The following is a 17616-nucleotide window of genomic DNA, read 5'->3' as shown; positions in this document are numbered from 1 at the left end:
GGCTCTGGAGGACTCTGTATCGGCAGCCTGATGGTAGGAGCTGGAACTCCTGGTTAAGTGGGTGTGTGAGGTCGGTGACAATTCTCGCTCCTGCCCTCACTACTCTCTCCAAGAACAGCGCTTCCATGTTCTTGAGATTAACTCCACGTATTTAGCTTGACAGCTTTACTATTTATGTAGTTGGTTTTTATTTGCGATGGATAGCTGATTGTACCAGGCTTGGAAACAGAAAGTGAAAACAGACTGAACAAAGGATGTGTAGCATATGGTTGTTATTCTTTTATTGACCTGATATTTATTTAATCGCCTCATGAAATACAGTCGTTCTTGTCCCTTTTTGTATATTTGTTGTGTGTCTGCAGTCCAGGAGAGTTTTGAGTCAATTGTAGTTCCAAGATGTGTATATTGTTCAACTGATTATATTTATTCTGAGTCGATGTGGATGGGCCCAGTGTCTTCTTTTATAGTTCTGAAGTGTATTGTCATTTCCTTGTTTGTTTTTTTACAGTAAGAATGAATCTGTTTCCCTTGTACCATTGGTGAAGTGTGTTATTTCTGCCCTGTAGTCTTCCTCTGACCCCTCTGTTACCTCTCATTGGCTGGTGTGGCTGAAATGCCAGGGCTGAAGTTTTCTCCCAGTCCGCCCCTGCCAGATCCCATTTTCATGGGTTCAGGGATGGAGCACTGAGAAGGAGCAGTTAATCATAAGACAATGACCTCTGCATACAGTATGCTCCTAAATATGTGCTAAGTCATCAATATCATAGCAGATGTACTATGTGCCATTAAGGATTTCTGTAGCCTGACTATCCTCTTGCACTATTCCATTGTATTACATCTACAGTATATCGCCTAATCATGTTTTCATTCTCCTTCAACTGTGAAGATAACAACCGCAATAATGAAATAAGTCTCAAATGCTCATCTGAGACCAGGGATAATCCAATCGATTGTAACAATATTGTCTAAGGAACACAGCCAAGTTATCTTAATTCAGTGTATACCCACTTCCTGGTTCATTCAGTGTCATGTCCCAAATAAATGAACCATGGTAAAACCACTTCATGAGTGCTGTGCAGTTGGCTCATGCTCATTCAGTATGTTTCCATGATGACTTATACAGGTAAAGCTCTTGACTCCAGGCTATTACACCCTAAAGGTAGTGTGTATGTATTGAAGAGTAGGAGGGCATATCAGCTTGTGTGTGTGTGTGTGTGTGTGTGCGTGTGCATGTGTGTTTGTGTGTGCCTATAACATGCCAAAATTCCCTCAAATGGGAAATATCCATTGCCGACTGTACATAGGGCACTGTCAGTTTCAATACACGGAGTTCTGGAGCCCCGCGACTCCTGTCTCATGAGTGGCAGCAGAAGAGCTGTCTATTCAGTGATGCTGAGTATGGACGTGGCCTCGTCTCCTTTTAAAAGACGCTTGCGTTGAGTTGTCATTTGTGCTTCCTGGTTAACCAATTGTCAAGTTTTCTGTCTCCCGTGCGGCCTTGATAATAGTGAGTAATCCCATTTGATTTATGATTTATGTGGTTTGAACTCTAATTTGTCCTGCATGGTTTGCATTCGCAGGCTGATTGTTTATGTGCTGGTGATTATTTTTTATGTTGCGGTTTGATATTGGCCTTCTTGTATATTGTAGCCCGTATTTAGTGACTTTAACATACAGTACTAGTCAAAAGTTTGGACACACCTAATCATTCAAGAGTTTTTATTTATTTTTACTATTTTCTACATTGTAAAATAATAGTGTAGAAATAAAAACTTTGAAATAACACATACGGAATCATGTAGTAACCAAACAAGGGTTAAACAAATCTAAATATATTTAACATTTTAGATTCTTCAAAGTAGCCACCCTTTACCTTGATGACAACTTTGCACACTCTTGGCATTCTCGAAACCAGCTTCATGAGGAATGCTTTTCCAACAGTCTTGAAGGAGTTCCCACATATGTTGAGCACTTGTTGGATGCTTTTCCTTCAATCTGCAGTCCAACTCATCCCAAAACATCTCAATTGGGTTGAGGTTGGGTGATTGTGGTGGCCAGGTCATCTGACACAGCACTCCATCACTCTCCTTCTTGGTCAAATAACCCTTACACAGCCTATAGGTGTGTTGGGTCATTGTCCTGTTGAAAAACAAATGATAGTACCACTAAGCGCAAATCAGATGGGATGGCGTATTGCTGCAGAATGCTGTGCTAGCCATGCTGGGCACCGCCATGGATCGCGTGCTGCAGACGATGGATCGTTTGGAGAGAGAAGGAGGTTTCCTAGCGCCTCCACCAGCCCCACTACAGCAGGTCCCATTGTCCACCCCTCTTTCACCCGGTCCCAGCGGGATTCGACTCGTGCTCCCGAGGGAGTATGATGGAACAGCTGCCGGATGCCAGGTATTTATACTCCAGCTGAAGCTCTACCTGGCGACCGTCCACCCTTCTCCTTCGGGGCATGAGAGAGTGTCCTCCCTCGTCTCCTGCCTCTCAGGCAAAGCCCTGGAGTGGGCCAACTATTTCTTCGCAACAGAGGGCTCTCAAGGGGTTGTCACGAGAGTGCTGAGGAAGGTGTGTGGGGGTTTTCATCAGTGCTATTATGGTGGAAAGTCCAGACCAGGCCTCCACCGTGCGCATCCACTCAGAATATGCCGATTTGGCTCTCGCCTTCTGTAAGAAGAGGGCGACTCAATTACCACCTCATCAACGGGGGGATTGTGCGATAAATCTCCTGGTAGACGCAGCACTTCCCAGGAGTCACGTGTATCCTCTGTCACAGGAGGAGACGGTGGCTATGGAAACATATGTCTCCGAATCCCTGAGGCAGGGATACATTCGGCCCTCCACTTCACCTGCCTCCTCGAGTTTCTTTTTTGTGAAGAAGAAGGATGGGGGATCTGCGCCCGTGTATTGACTATCGAGGTATCAATCAGATCACTGTGAGGTACAGCTACTCGCTGCCTCTCATCGCCAGTGCGATCGAGTCAATGCACAAGCCGTGCTTCTTCACAATATTGGATTTCAGGAGCGCTTACAACCTGATGCTTATCCGGGAGGGGGACGAGTGGAAGACAACATTTAGTACCACCTTCGGACAGTACCTCGTCATGCCGTACGGGTTGATGAATGCTCCATCAGTCTTCCAGGCCTTTGTTGACGGGATTTTCCGCCACCTGCACGGGCAGAGTGTAGTGGTGTATACTGACGACATTCTGATATACTCTGCTACACGCGCCGAGCATGTGTCCCTGGTGTGCAGAGTGCTTGGTCGACTATTGGAGCATGATCTGTACGTCAAGGCTGAGAATTGTCTGTTCTTCCAACAGTACGTCTCCTTCCTAGGGTCCCGCATTTCCACATCAGGGGTGGAGATGGAGAGTGACCAAATTTCAGCCGTGCATAGTTGGCCGACTCCCACCACGGTAAAGGAAGTGCAGCGGTTTCTAGGGTTTGCCAGCTACTACCGGAGGTTTAACTGGGGTTTTGGTCAGGTAGCAGCTCCTATTACCTCACTGCTGAAGGGGGGACCGGTGCGGCTGCAGTGGTCACCTGAAGGCTCTGTTTACCTCAGCTCCATTGCTGGCTCATCTGGATCCCTCTTTGGCATTCATAGTGGAGGTGGACGTGTCCGAGGCTGCTATCTCAGTGCTCGGGCACACCACCAAAGCTCCGCCCCTGTGCTTTCTTTTTGAAGAAGCTCAGCCCGGCGGAGCGAAACTATGATGTGGGGGACCGGGAGCTGTTGGCTGTTGTCAAGGCTCTGAAGGCGTGGAGACATTGGCTTGAGGGGGCTAACCACCCTTTTCTCATCTGGACTGACCACCGCAATCTGGAGTACATCTGGGCGGCGAGAAGACTGAACCCTCACCAGGCAAGGTGGGCTATGTTCTTTACCTGTTTTGTTTTCACTCTATCCTACAGACCAGGTTCCTAGAATGCTAAGGCAGATGCACTGTCCCGGATGTATGACACAGAGGAGCGGTCCATGGATCACACTCCCATACTTCAGGCCTCTTGCCTGGTGGTACCGGTGGTGTGGGAGCTGGACGCGGACATCGAGCGGGCATTACGCACAGAGCCCACTCCTCCCCAGTGTCCAGCTGGGCTCCTGTACGTTCCATCTGCTGTCCGCGACCGTTTGATCTATTGGACTCATACATCACCCTCCTCTGGTCATCCTGGCATCGGTCGGACAGTGCATTGGCTTAGTGGGAAGTACTGTTGGCCCACCTTGCCCAAGGACTTGAGGGTTTATGTTTCCTCCTGCTCAGTGTGCGCCCAGTGCAAGGCTCCCAGGCACCTTCCCAGAGGGAATTTACAACCCCTACCTGTTCCACAACGGCCGTGGTCGCACCTGTCGGTGAACTTCCTGAGGGATCTTCCTCCCTCTCAGGGTAACACCACGATCCTGGTTGTTGTGGATCGGTTTTCTAAGTCCTGCCGTCTCCTCCCTTTGCCCGGTCTCCCTATGGCCCTACAGACTGCGGAGGCCCTGTTCACACACGTCTTCCGGCACTACGGGGTGCCTGAGGACATAGTTTCTGATCGGGGTCCCCAGTTCACGTCCAGGGTCTGGAGAGCATTCCTGGAACGTCTGGGGGTCTCGGTCACCCTCACCTCAGGTTTTCACCCTGAGAGTAACGGGCAGGTGGAGAGAGTCAACCAGGGTGTGGGTAGGTTTCTGTGGTCATATTGCCATGACCGGCCGGGGGAGTGGGCGGCGTTCATCCCCTGGGCAGAGATGGCCCAAAACTCACTCCACCACTCCTCCACTAACCTCTCTCCTTTCCAGTATGTACTGGGGTATCAGCCGGTTCTGGCTCCTTGGCATCAGAGCCAGATCGAAGCTCCTGTGGTGGACGAATGGTTTAAGCGCTCGGAGGAGACCTGGGACGCCGCCCATGTGCACCTACAACGTGCCGTGAGGCGGAAAAAAAGCGAGCGCCGACCACCACCGCAGCGAGGCCCCGGTGTTCGCACCGGGGGACCGGGTTTGGCTCTCGACCCGGAACCTACCCCTTCACTTGCCCTGCCGGAAGCTGGGCCCGCGGTTGTTGGGGCCATTTAAAGTCCTGAACGAGGTATGCTACAGGTTACAGCTTCCCCCAGATTATCGTATTAATCCCTCGTTCCATGTGTCTCTCCTCAGGCCGGTGGTGGCTGGTCCACTCCAGGAAGCTGAGGTGCAAGAGGTTCTTTCGCCCCCTCTGGACATCGAGGGGGCCCCGGCTTATGCTGTTCGAGCCATCCTGGACTCGAGGCATTGGACGAGGGGCCTTCAGTACCTCGTGGAGTGGGAGGTGTACTGTCCGGAGGAGAGATGCTGGGTGCCGGTGGAGGACGTCCTGGACCCATCGTTGCTCAGGGATTTCCACCGTCTCCATCCGGATCGCCCTGCGCCTCATCCTCCGGGTGGTCCCAGAGGTCACTGTCAGCGCGCTTCTGGAGCCGCGCGTCAAGGGGGGGGGTACTGTCATGACTTCCTCCGAAGTCGGTCCCTCTCCTTGTTCGGGCGGCATTCGGCGGTCAACGTCACCGGCTTTCTAGCTACCGCCGATCCATTTTTAATTTCCATTTGTTCTGTCTTTGTGTTTCACACCTGGCTTCACTCAACCACTTAACTTGTTTATTATTTAACCCTCTGTTCCCAATGTTTTGTTTGTGAGGGATTGTTCTTTGTATATCGGTCCTTTTAGTGGGCTCGTTATGTTGCTGTGTATTTTTTGTATTTTGAGTAAAATACGTTGATTACTCAATTCTGCTGTCCTGAGACTAACTCTCTACACCAGCTACACACGCAGGACTATTACAGCATCAGTACCGGGGGGATCCATGACACATTTGTGTTATTTCATAGTTTTGATGTCTTCACTATTATTCTACAATGTAGAAAATATTACAAATAAAGAAAAACCCTTGAATGAGTAGGTGTAGCCAAACTTTGACTGGTACTGTGTATATTTTCGTTGTAACATTGTTGAGATGTTTATAAGCAATTCTTCTTTTATGCACTTGGTCTATTTAAAGAGCCTTTTGTTGTGCTGAGAACTTTTCCTTTGACATTTAAATGGATTTATCTGACAATTCGTTCTGTTTTTGTAAAGAAATTCCTTTTGCAATGTTAGTTATGCATATTTGCTGGATGGTCCACCCCTCAAGCCGAGTGTGTGTGGTGCTGATTGTTTTGTGTGTGGGTGGGGATGAGGATGGTGTGTGAGTGTGAGTGAGTTGATCATATTTGCTATCAAAATGTTGATCAATTCATTGAGTATTGTTATTGTTCATTTCTTTGAAATATTGTTGATAAAATATAATTTACTGCCCTTTCTTGTCCCTTTTAGGAACCCATGCTGAATTTAACTTGAAAATAAAACAATGGTGCCTCTAAAAACATGACCCTATGTGTGTGTGTGTGTGTGTACATGTGTGTGTGTGTGTGTGTTTGCGCGTGTGCATGTGTGTGTGTAGGTTATTGTGTAGAGCTATTTGAACTGCAAATCTACTTTAGTGTGACTGTGTGTGCATGCGTCTATGTTAGAGCGCTGTAAGGGTGTGCATATGTCTTCAGGAGATGTAAGTGTTTGAGAACGGCTGAGGTGTGAATGACGGGGTCTAGTCTGTGTGTTTCGCAGGGCACTCCCTTAGCATTCAGCTCTGCCTCTGTAAGGGCTCAATCTCTTTGCCCATCTGGCCTTGGGGGTGTGAGATGTGCTGTGACAGCGGGAGTGATGCGGGTGGCACGTGAACCAGGCCGGCTCATCCTCAACTCTCTCAATATCCCCCCTCTCCTCCCTGGTGCCTGGGCCCTGCTGGGGCTAAGAGTGACTGCTGGAGAGCATGCCTTATTAATGGCCCCTGGTATGACGCTCTGGCCCAGCGGTTGATAAGCAATCCAACATACATAGACAGACACACACAGTGATAAACTCACACACACACACACCATTCTCATTCCCCCCCACACACTTTCGGCTTGAGGAGTGTCCTGACCCAGCAGGGGAGGATTGCCTTCTCACACACACTACTTTCTTAAGACTGCACACAGAGAGGGAGGGAATCGATTAAAGGCCATTACACTTCTGTGCGGTTGGGGGGGTGATAGGGAGGTGGATGATTTGTGTGTAAGGACCAAGCACGGCTCTGATTTATGTCGTAGATCTCAAGCTCAAGGACGGACCCAGCAAGAGGGGCTTTAAAACACTCATACCCCTGAACCATCCCAGGGTCAACCCTGAGACACAAACACATGCACGCACAAACAGCAGGATGATTAAGAAGGGTATTGATCAGTGCGCTGGGCTCCCTTTAGGCTGTGTGTGCATCCGTAAGGATGGCAGGCATGATCTAAACTCACAAGCAGCATCACTGACAGGCAGGAGATTATTATTTACCTTTATTTAACCAGGTAGGCAAGTTGAGAACAAGTTCTCATTTACAATTGATCCTGATCCTGAGATGACACACAGTGCTCACACAAACCAACAACGCTCACACGGGAAGATGGGTATCGACCGGTGGAGTCTTGGGGACGAGGAGAAGAATGCCCAATTGCTGTTGAGCACATTGAGGGGGCCAAGTCAGGCTTGTGTTATTGCTTTGTTATTGTGTTATTGTTAGGCCTCCTACTGTGGAATGACGCTGATCTCCTTGTGGGTCATCTAACACTGGGGGCTGAGGGAAGCTGATCCTGGATATGTGGTAACTACAATTACAAACAATGTGTTGTCTGCAAGCACAAACAGATATAATATTTGACTAAAACATAATCATGTCAAACCTTGCTTACATTTCTCACATAATATCTCTCTATTCTGCGTGGGAATATTTTGGTCAAACAGATTTCCAAAATTAAAATCACTTGGAGCTGATTTGCTGGTGTTTTTACAGTCTTTTATGCACAACAATATTTTTTCCTCAGACAACTTTGGGGAACAAATAAAATCACCACCAGTTGGGGAACCCTGCTATAGAGTTTATCCAAGGCCATGACTCTGTCTGAACATCCTGCATTATTCATTGACTTGATACTATAATCCATCGCAGCTCTGCATTGCTTCTATTGACGCGCCTCTTGAGATCGGTGGGATGCTAAGGTAAACTGTCCACCACCCAGAGAAATATGTATAATTCCTCCAATCATTCCTCCAATTCATTTCAAATTAAAAATGTTTCCTGGTCAGGTCATGTCAAGGAAAAAGTCAGGGCACTAAAATTACCAATTCAAAACCAAGTACTCCAGTCAATTCAAATTCAATAGGATCAAATAATCAAACCAAGAATCTTCCATTCTCCATACATTCATTCAAACTGACATTCTCGCATCACCTATACATTCACACACCTCTAACCTATGGCAATAACTGAAAGCTAAGGAGAGAGGACATTGCTGTTTTCTGTATCTCCACAAACCCATATTTTCCCCAGAGAAATAAACAGTTTTCAACCAGTAAGTCCAATACACTATGAGAATGTTATATTTTCAATGGATATGGCCAGGGATGTGGGCGGCAGGCACAGCAATGTGCAGGAGGCTGAAAATGCATTGGCTGATAAATGGAATGTAAAGATGAAAATGGCATTTCATCAACGACATCATTCACAGAGATATGTCAGTCATTTCCAACAGGTCAAGGGAAGGAAAGAGTAGGCTAGTTCAATCACCAGTTTTCATAACATTTACATTTTAGTCATTTAGCAGAGCTTTTTACAGTTAGTGCCTTCATTTTAAGATAGCTAGGTGAAACAGCCACATACCTTAGTCATAGTAAATACAATTTTCCTCAATAAAGTAGCTATCAGCAAAGTCAGTGCTAGATGGATCAAGTCAAGTGTGAGTTAGTTCACAAAATGCAAGGGTGTTAGGAAATGGGGGAGGCTGTGGGATTATTTAAGATAGTCTTTGAAAAGGTAGGGTTCCAGATGTTTTCGGGAAGATGGGCAGGGACTCTGCTGTCCTAGCATCAGGGGGGAGCTCATTGAACCATTGGGGTGCCAGGACAGCTGATTCTTGACCATTTAATGGCAGGCATCATCTGTTATGAAATTATTGTGGTTCTCACAAATTACATGTCTCACATATTGCCAACTGGATTGTACCTTGACTCATTCTACTGTTCACTTGGATTAGAGTTTGTAGTTGCTGATTTCTCATGCCTGGGTATGAGCAAATAAAGATTTATTTTGGAGGGCATTCTGCCACCTGAAGAAGTAATAAATACCAATATTGATTATTTCATCAGGACCCACTGTGATTTATACCCTCCTCATTAATTACATATTGATTTATTACACAAATTGTGGGCTTGATAATCTGTGGGTTTTGGATATAGTGTATTTGTTACCAGCTTGTCACTGAGTTCTGATTCCTGTTAGGGACTAAATATTAAAGCGCTGCTATTTTATTTTCTTGTCTGTGATGAAGCCTGTTTATTTGCAGGAGACCGTTAGTGGTTCTGAAGGCCTTTTGATTCAAATGAGCTTGGGTTCTTCAGTGTGCTGAAGTCAGGCCCTGCCCTGTTCTCTGAGCTGCTATGAGGGCAGGAGTCTGGCACTATGAGGAGAGCAAAAACAAGCTAACATGAAAACAAACAAACACACACACCACACAAACACAGAAAGGGCTAGTCTTGTAAATGAAGCTTGACACAAACAGATGTTGCTTTTTTAAGAGAGGCCTCATAGAGAATGGTACAGAAAGAGAGAGAGAGGGTGAAAGAGCAAGCGAGAAAGAGATAGATAGAGAATGAGAGAGAGAGAGAGAGAGAGAGTGCAGCCGTCAAGCCCTATCAGCAGAAACAAAACAAATCCTCACCAGAATCTGGGGAACGTTTGATGGGAGCTGACTTTTCACGCGTTACTTTGCTTGATTTATGTTTTCTCACAGCCGATTTAAGAGTGTGGTGAGAGGGGGAGTAAGGACAGAGATTAGCTTTTTTTTACGTGAGAGAGAGAATTAGTGCTGTCGACACACACCAGGAAAATAGAGCAGTGAATTAAAATCCAACATATCCACAAGAGAACTTAATTAAGTTATGAGGGGTATTAAATGCCCATGAAGACAGCCAATGCTTCCTAGAGACTAGCTTGCACAGCATGATAGCGGACAGCCCCACTCTGCTAACTAGGCTACTATTACCACTGACTGGCTGCTATGTCAGTTCGTGAAATGCTTCTTAGAGGATACTTAGTATGCTAGCATACTAGCAGACAGCCCCAATCTGCAAGCTAGCTACAGTAGGCTACTATTACCACTGACTGACTTCAATGTCATTATCTAAACACAGTTCCTGACAGAGAAACAGCATAAACGATGGGAGGCTGTCATCTCTGGCTGGTATGATGTTGTGATTGTTGTGTGTATAAATCACTGATGCAGTACAGCTTAGAGGTTAGAGGACATTACTTTGACATTGGGATGACTGAATGTTTGTCCTCATTGTCGACACTTTGTCATTAGCAGTCACGTTACCAATGTAGGCACAGCTTGGAACACTTACATTTAGGTAAACCCCGGTTATTTCAGATAATAGCACTAGTCCATTGGACAATGTTAGAGAAATGCTTATGGTAGTGATTAGAGTGTTATGGAACTATGAGCATAATGCTAATATTAGCATTTGACCTAAAGCAAGCTTTGAGGTTGTTAATGAAATGCGAATGATAGTGTTTCTGATATAAAGAGCTTTCTTATAATGAGAGTAAAGAGACACACTACACTAGAAATTGAACACGAACTAAGCATGGGAAGGATGCAGGGTGCCGTACTTGACTAACCTCTGATTAAATGTACTCTTTCAAGTCTGTTAACGAAACAGACGGTTTCTCTCTCCCTCCCTGCTTGCTCTCTCACACGTCTCTCTCGCATGCAAATGTTTTTGTCTCGCTCTTCCTCTCGCCCTCTCTCTCTATCTCTCTCTCCCTCCCTCTGCATGTTCATTGTTTAGTGTGCGGTCCGTAGTCCTGAATTCCTTTCTAATTCCTTTCTATTATTTACACTCCCCCTCTCCTGCCAGAAAGACAATGAAGAGGGTGACTGTGTGGAGAGGCACAGAGGCAAAGGACCAATGGGTCTATGGGTGAGTGAGGACAGGTGGCACTTTATGTCCAGAGTAGCGGTGATGATTTACACCTCGTGGTTTCCCCTGCCAAGACAGACAGCTCCCATTATTATCTGACTGTAATCATGTTTTCTCTCTATCTTCAATCTCCTGTTCTCAGAGTGTAATATCCACTGGGTTCACATGTCTACTTGTAAGATGTAAGCCAGGGATGAGTCATAAAGTAATAATGGATGGGCCATGCACTCGGAACTAAAGCTGTCAACATGCTGTGTTTGTGTATATGTGTGTGTGTGTGTGATGAGGAAAGTTAATAAGAGTAGAAAACCGTAGCCTGACCATGTCTCTCTCAGTGTATGGGCATTGGCACAAACATAATGGGACCCCAGCCGTTACAGACAGAATCACACCTGGCTCCCACTACTACTTGACAAGACTCAAGATGTTCTCAAATGTTTTCCACAGAGATCCATATTTACTGTCCTCACTAGCTAATAAAAGGATTGAACTAAAGTCTATGCTTTCCTTTGTTACATCGCAGACCCTGGTAGCAGCTACAGAAGCAGGAGAAGCTAATTTTCTGACAAAAGGGGAAATATCAGACCTATTAGAATGGAGCCAACCAAAGGTTAAAGACACAGTAGAAGTCTCCGTGTTGCTGTCATGGGCTGAATACATAAATGTTTGTGGGGGTGAAGTGCTTTCTCACCAATTACCATAATAAGAGCTTAGAAGGTATTTGATTTCCACATAACCCATAACCCGCCACAATCTGCAGTTTGGAAAATTTACAAAAAATCTGCCTGCAGCGTATATATTTATTTTCATGGTGTAAAAACTCACATCTACAGCAACACTGAAAGCCAAACAGTTGCAAACAATTTATCATAAATAAATATGCATTATTGTAATACATTTGGTTGTCTAGAGTCACTTGCTGATGTACAGTATCCATTCGCTTTCTAAAAGGATTATCCTGTGTCCAAACTCAATTACCTTCTCAATCATGGAAAGTACCGAAAGCTCTATTAGCCAAATTACAGCCAATTAAGAAGTGCAAGCTTAGTGTTAAAACAAAGCAGAGAGGTTTGGGCTTTCAACATGGAATTTCAGCTTGTTCACCTCACTACTCAGACACACCACTTTCAAAATGGCCTCCTAGCTTCACAGCCAACACAAAATGATCATATCATTAAAAGGTTAAAAAATTCCTCTTATTAACTGTAAGAGCAATTTGACTTTCCTCTGCTTTTTCCAGACGCAGGCAGTAGACTGAGACAAAGACATCAAAGCATTAGAGCGGGGGGAAATCGATGATATGAGTGTTTAGAATTGCAAAGATAGGTAAAAAACACTCGGTACAGCAGGTGTCAGCCTTGGAGAGACGAGAGACAAAGCCTCCTGCAGAGTGCAGTCAGCCATGTGAGGTAAAGCTGCACACACACACACACACACACACACTCTTTCTGGTTCCTCCGGGGCTCCACTCACCATGGCCAGTGGCACAATGCCACCCAGGTCCTGTGGTGCCAGGCGGATGAGGGTTTGGACCTCGTCAGTGAGGGAGCGAGTTAGAGGGTACTCCACCTGCCACGTCACCACCCGGCTGCCCTGCGGGTCCAGCAGCCCGTTCACCTCCAGATCCACCTGGAGGACCTTCTGGTAGCCCGTCTCTGGCCTGGGGGAGAAGGGAGAAGAGGTAAACAGAGGTGGTTTTTATTTGTCTGCCGAGTGATCTTTGGTGTTTAGAAAAGGTGTTATGATGCATTGGCATTATTATCATCAGTGAGACAAAAAGAGACGCTAATATAGAAGGGAAAAGGTGCCACATAGACAAGTATTTCAACAACAACAAAAAGAGCTGTTACATGTATCTAATGAAAACCCAAACAGAGTTTAGTTCAATTCTGCCACACACTCCCCCAGAAGCATGAGGGAGATAAAAGCAATTGACTTTTGATCCTCCTTGGCAAAGCATAACACTGACTCTCCACTGATTGTGATGCAAACAAAGACGCGGAAAAACAATGAATACAAAAATCCTAAACGTATTTGATTTGCTGAGCCTTCTATTTGATCAGGCTGCTTGACTGTCTGTCACCTGGCAGTCTTTATCTAAGATAAAACTAGATACAAAACATCCCTGGCAAACAAACAAAGGTGCATTTGGAATCCTGAAACTACAACTTGCGCCAGGATCCTGAAACTGGCTGTCAATGCCAAGTATTACTTAGAAACAAACCCTCTTGTGTAACTGTTGATGTTTTTGTTAAGTGGAGTATGATATGCCTCTTAGTGTTCAAGGAAAGTGCTCACTGACACAGATAGGCATTACACAATCTACAGGAGAATGAGTTGGTTGGAAACTGATGCCTGTATTGTATTGTACTGGGTTGGCGCCCCCCCTTGGGTTGTGCCGTAGCGGAGATATTTGTGAGCTATACTCGGGCCTTGTCTCAGGATGGTAAGTTGGTGGTTGAAGATATCCCTCTAGTGGTGTGGGGGCTGTGCTTTGGCAAAGTGGGTGTGGTTATATCCTTCCTGTTTGGCCCTGTCCGGGGGTATCATCGGATGGGGCCACGGTGTCTCCTGACCCCTCCTGTCTCAGCCTCCAGTATTTATGCTGCAGTAGTTTATGTGTCGGGGGGCTAGGGTCAGTTTGTTATATCTGGAGTACTTCTCCTGTCTTATCCGGTGTCCTGTGTGAATTTAAGTATGCTCTCTCTAATTCTCTCTTTCTCTCTTTCTTTCTTTCTCTCTCTCGTAGGACCTGAGCCCTAGGACCATGCCTCAGGACTACCTGGCATGATGACTCCTTGCTGTAAACAGTCCACCTGGCCGTGCTGCTGCTCCAGTTTCAACTGTTCTGCCTGTGGCTATGGAATCCTGACCTATTCACCGGACGTGCGACCTGTCCCAGACCTATTATCTGACCATGCTGGTCATTTATGAACATTTGAACATCTTGGCCATGTTCTGTTATAATCTCCACCCGGCACAGCCAGAAGAGGACTGGCCAACACTCAGAGCCTGGTTCCTCTCTAAGTTTCTTCCTAGGTTTTGGCCTTTCTAGGGAGTTTTTCCTAGCCAACGAGCTTCAACACCTGCACTGATTGCTGTTTAGGGTTTTAGGCTGGGTTTCTGTACAGCACTTTGAGATATCAGCTGATGTACGAAGGGCTATATAAATACATTTGATTTGATTTGATATTGTACCAGCTAAGTTGTGTCCTTATTGTCATATTGTGCAACAGGAGCAATGCCACAATCCACAAGGCGAGAACACTGAGATCCAAGATCTTGGAGCCGAACATTCTAGCAGAGTATATTTTCCATTTGAGACTCCCAGAAGCTGTTCTAGTTAAGCATTTCAGTTACACACACACTTCAAGGACTGGTCGTGAGATCAATGTGTACTGAGAGCTTATGGTTGCAGAGTTTTGGAGGACAGACTGCAACATATGCGGGAACAGCACTGCAAAAATATTTTCTTGGGCAAGACAGAAAAGCTCAATCATAAAAAGATACTGTGTACTTATCTTGTTCCTTTTCTATTCTGTTCAAATCCATTTTGACACACACACTCTCCCCATGCAGCGTCCAGCAGAGGGCAGTATGTGAACTGGTGGCTGGAATTGCCATGGCATGTGTTGAGGATTATGAATGGCTGCAGTCTGCTGGCCAGAGAGGTCAAGCCTGCTTCCCTCTGTGTCTCATTATAAACATAACCATACTTTGCCCTTTCAATGCATCCGGAGAGAGGTAGCAACATTTCCATAGAACACTAGTCTAACTGAACAAAGCACAGAGTCAGCTACCAGCTGCTTTTTCTGCTCCTTCAAGATGCATGCCTGAGACAAACACTGAAAGAAATAGAACAAGAGACACAATAGTGTAGTTACTGTGTTTATTTAACTAGACAAGTCAGTTTAAGAACAAATTCTTCTTTACAATGACTGCCTTCCCCGGCCAAACCTAATGACGGTGGGCCAATTGTGCACTGCACTATGGGACTCCCAATCACAGCTGGTTGTGATACAGCCTGGTATTGAACCAGGGTCTGTAGTGCCATCTCAAGCACTGCAGTGCCTTAGACCAGTGTGCCACTCCGGAGACCCTGAGTTTGAGAGTGATGTGTCAAGAGGCTTTTCCTGGATCATCGGGCTGTATCGACCTGTGTGTCAACGAGCTAACAGCAGTCAAGAATATACACATGCATTGATGAATATACACACACGCTTACACATCCAGGTCACCCATGATACATGTCAGTATTTGATGTCCGTCCATGTCTGAGGACATTGGGTGATGACTTGGGAACTGGAGCAACAGTGAGCGCTATTAAATACAAGTTAAATACAAGTAGGTTTCAGTTTTGCTAGGGCATTGTGGACAGGGATGGAGGATGGCTGTTAGCATCGGCCACCAGTGCCAAAAGCAGCATGTTTGAATCTAGCAATAACAAGTAGCTTTTGAGATTTTTGTTTTAAGCCTATCCCAAACCTTATCCCTTACCTTAACCATTCAGAGCTAATAATGAACCTTACAATTTCAGAGTTAATGCCTAAACTTAACCCTGAGCTTAAACATTTGGAGTTTTGGTGGCAAAGGGTGCATGTTCGAATCCAGCGATAGAAAGTTGTTTTTGATATGTTTGTTTTAAGCCTATCACAAACCTTAACCCTTACCTTAACCATTCAGAGTTAATACTTAACCTTAAGATTTTGGAGTTAATGCCTTAGCTGTAAAATTTGGAGTTTATACCTAAACTTAACCTTAAACACTTAGAAATTTGACATTTGGAATAACTTAGAAATTTGACGTTTGAGAAACATGGATGAATGTCTAATTCTGACGTGAGACTGTGAGAGCTAGTTGCCCTTAAAAAAGCATGCGTGCAAAAACGTATACACACAATAACTCATTTTTCAGCTTAGTGAGATTCTTCTCTATCAGAGAGCTGTGGTGACAAAGGACTCCAGGAAGGAACGAAAGTATGACAGATTGAAATTACAGCCCTTCAAAAATTAAATAGTAAGATGGAATCTACTCAACAGGAAGGGCCTGGGTAGCAGTGGTGTGTGTTCTTTAAGCCTAACACCTTTATGAATGGGGCTGAGAAAACACAGGGGAAAAAACTATTTTCCTTGGAGACTCTAGGAGGATCCTTTCTGGCGAGCAGATTTTGGGTTAGCAGTGACAACAATGATACATCAAAGAACAGAGTCAATTCCAACACAAAGCCGCCAAGCTGTGATGCATACTGTTTGTGCCGTGCCACAGCGGGCCTGTTTGGATTGTGAGTGTGTATGTGTGTTTGTGGTGGGGAGGAATTAAACAGGGCCTTTGAAGTAGAGGCAGAGGAGATGTAGCTAGGCAGGCATGAGCGCTAATCATTGGAGGAATCTCAATTCCAATAGGTCAAAGGTAAGGGCTAGTGCTCTGTGGTGGGCTGGAAGTTGTCTGAGGCCAAGACTCAGCAGGACAGTGGCAAAGATAGAGTGCTTCTGTCTGGGGCAGCTCTGGAAGGTTCAGCCCCCCTACTGGGGGAGCAGGGAACTCAATCAGAGAGCCAGCATGGGGGCCAAGACCTGGAGCTTTACAGGATAGAAGTGGGCAGTTGAAACATGCGCACACACTCACACGTGCATGCACACACATGCACATACACATACACACACACAAACACACACGCACACCCATAAGGATCATATCACCTCCACCTTACCTGTCACCCTAGACCCACTTGAATTTGCTTACCACCCCAATAGGTCCACAGACTATGCAATCGCCGTCACACTAATCACTGCCCTATCCCATCTGGACAAGGAACACCTATGTAAGAATGCTGTTCATCGACTATAGCTCAGCATTCAACACCATAGTAAACTCCGAGCTCATCATTAAGCTCAAGGCCCCCGGGTCTAAACCCCACCCTGTGCAATTGTACTTCCCGATCGGGCCGCCCCCAGGTGGTGAAGATAGGAAACAACATCTCCTCAACACTGGGGCACCACAAGCCCCCTCCTGTACTCCCTATTTACCCATGACTGCTTAGCCATGCATGCCTCAAACTCAATCATCAAGTTTGCAGATGACACAACAGTAGTAGGCTTGATTACCAACAACAACTTGATAGACTACAGAGAGGGCTCTGGGAGTGTGGTGTCAGGAAATAACCTCTCACTCAACGTCAGCAAAACAAAGGAGATGGTCGTGGACTTCAGGAAACAGCAGAGGGAGCACCCCCCTATCCACATCGATGGGACAGCAGTGGAGAAGGAGGAAAGGTTTAAGATCCTCAGCGTACATATCACTGGCAAACTGAAATGGTCCACCCGCACAAATAGTGTGGTGAAGAAAGCGCAACAGCGCCTCTTCAATCTCAGGAGGCTGAAGAAATTTGGCTTGTCACCTAAAACCCTCAAACTTTTAAAGATGCACAATTGAGAGCATCCTGTCGGGCTGCATCACCGCCTGAAATGGAAACCCCCCACAACCGCAGGGCTCTCCAGATGGTGGTGCGGTCTGCACAGCGCATCACCAGGGGCAAACT

At 45.9% G+C, this 17616-nt stretch overlaps 1 protein-coding gene across 1 annotated transcript in view; it reads right to left on the bottom strand.

Annotated features, from left to right (window-relative positions):
- Positions 1-17616, bottom strand: part of LOC112219947 (transmembrane protein 132C-like) — a 117917-nt gene that overhangs the window by 37892 nt on the left and 62409 nt on the right. Inside the window, exon 4 of the mRNA XM_024381438.1 lies at positions 12552-12738. Coding sequence (XP_024237206.1) covers positions 12552-12738 — 187 coding nt within the window. The remainder of the gene's footprint in view (positions 1-12551; positions 12739-17616) is intronic.

This window comes from Oncorhynchus tshawytscha, linkage group LG20 (genome assembly GCF_018296145.1).
Source record: "Oncorhynchus tshawytscha isolate Ot180627B linkage group LG20, Otsh_v2.0, whole genome shotgun sequence".
NCBI classification, from domain to species: Eukaryota; Metazoa; Chordata; class Actinopteri; order Salmoniformes; family Salmonidae; genus Oncorhynchus; species Oncorhynchus tshawytscha.
This window is presented reverse-complemented; position numbering and strand designations above follow the sequence as displayed.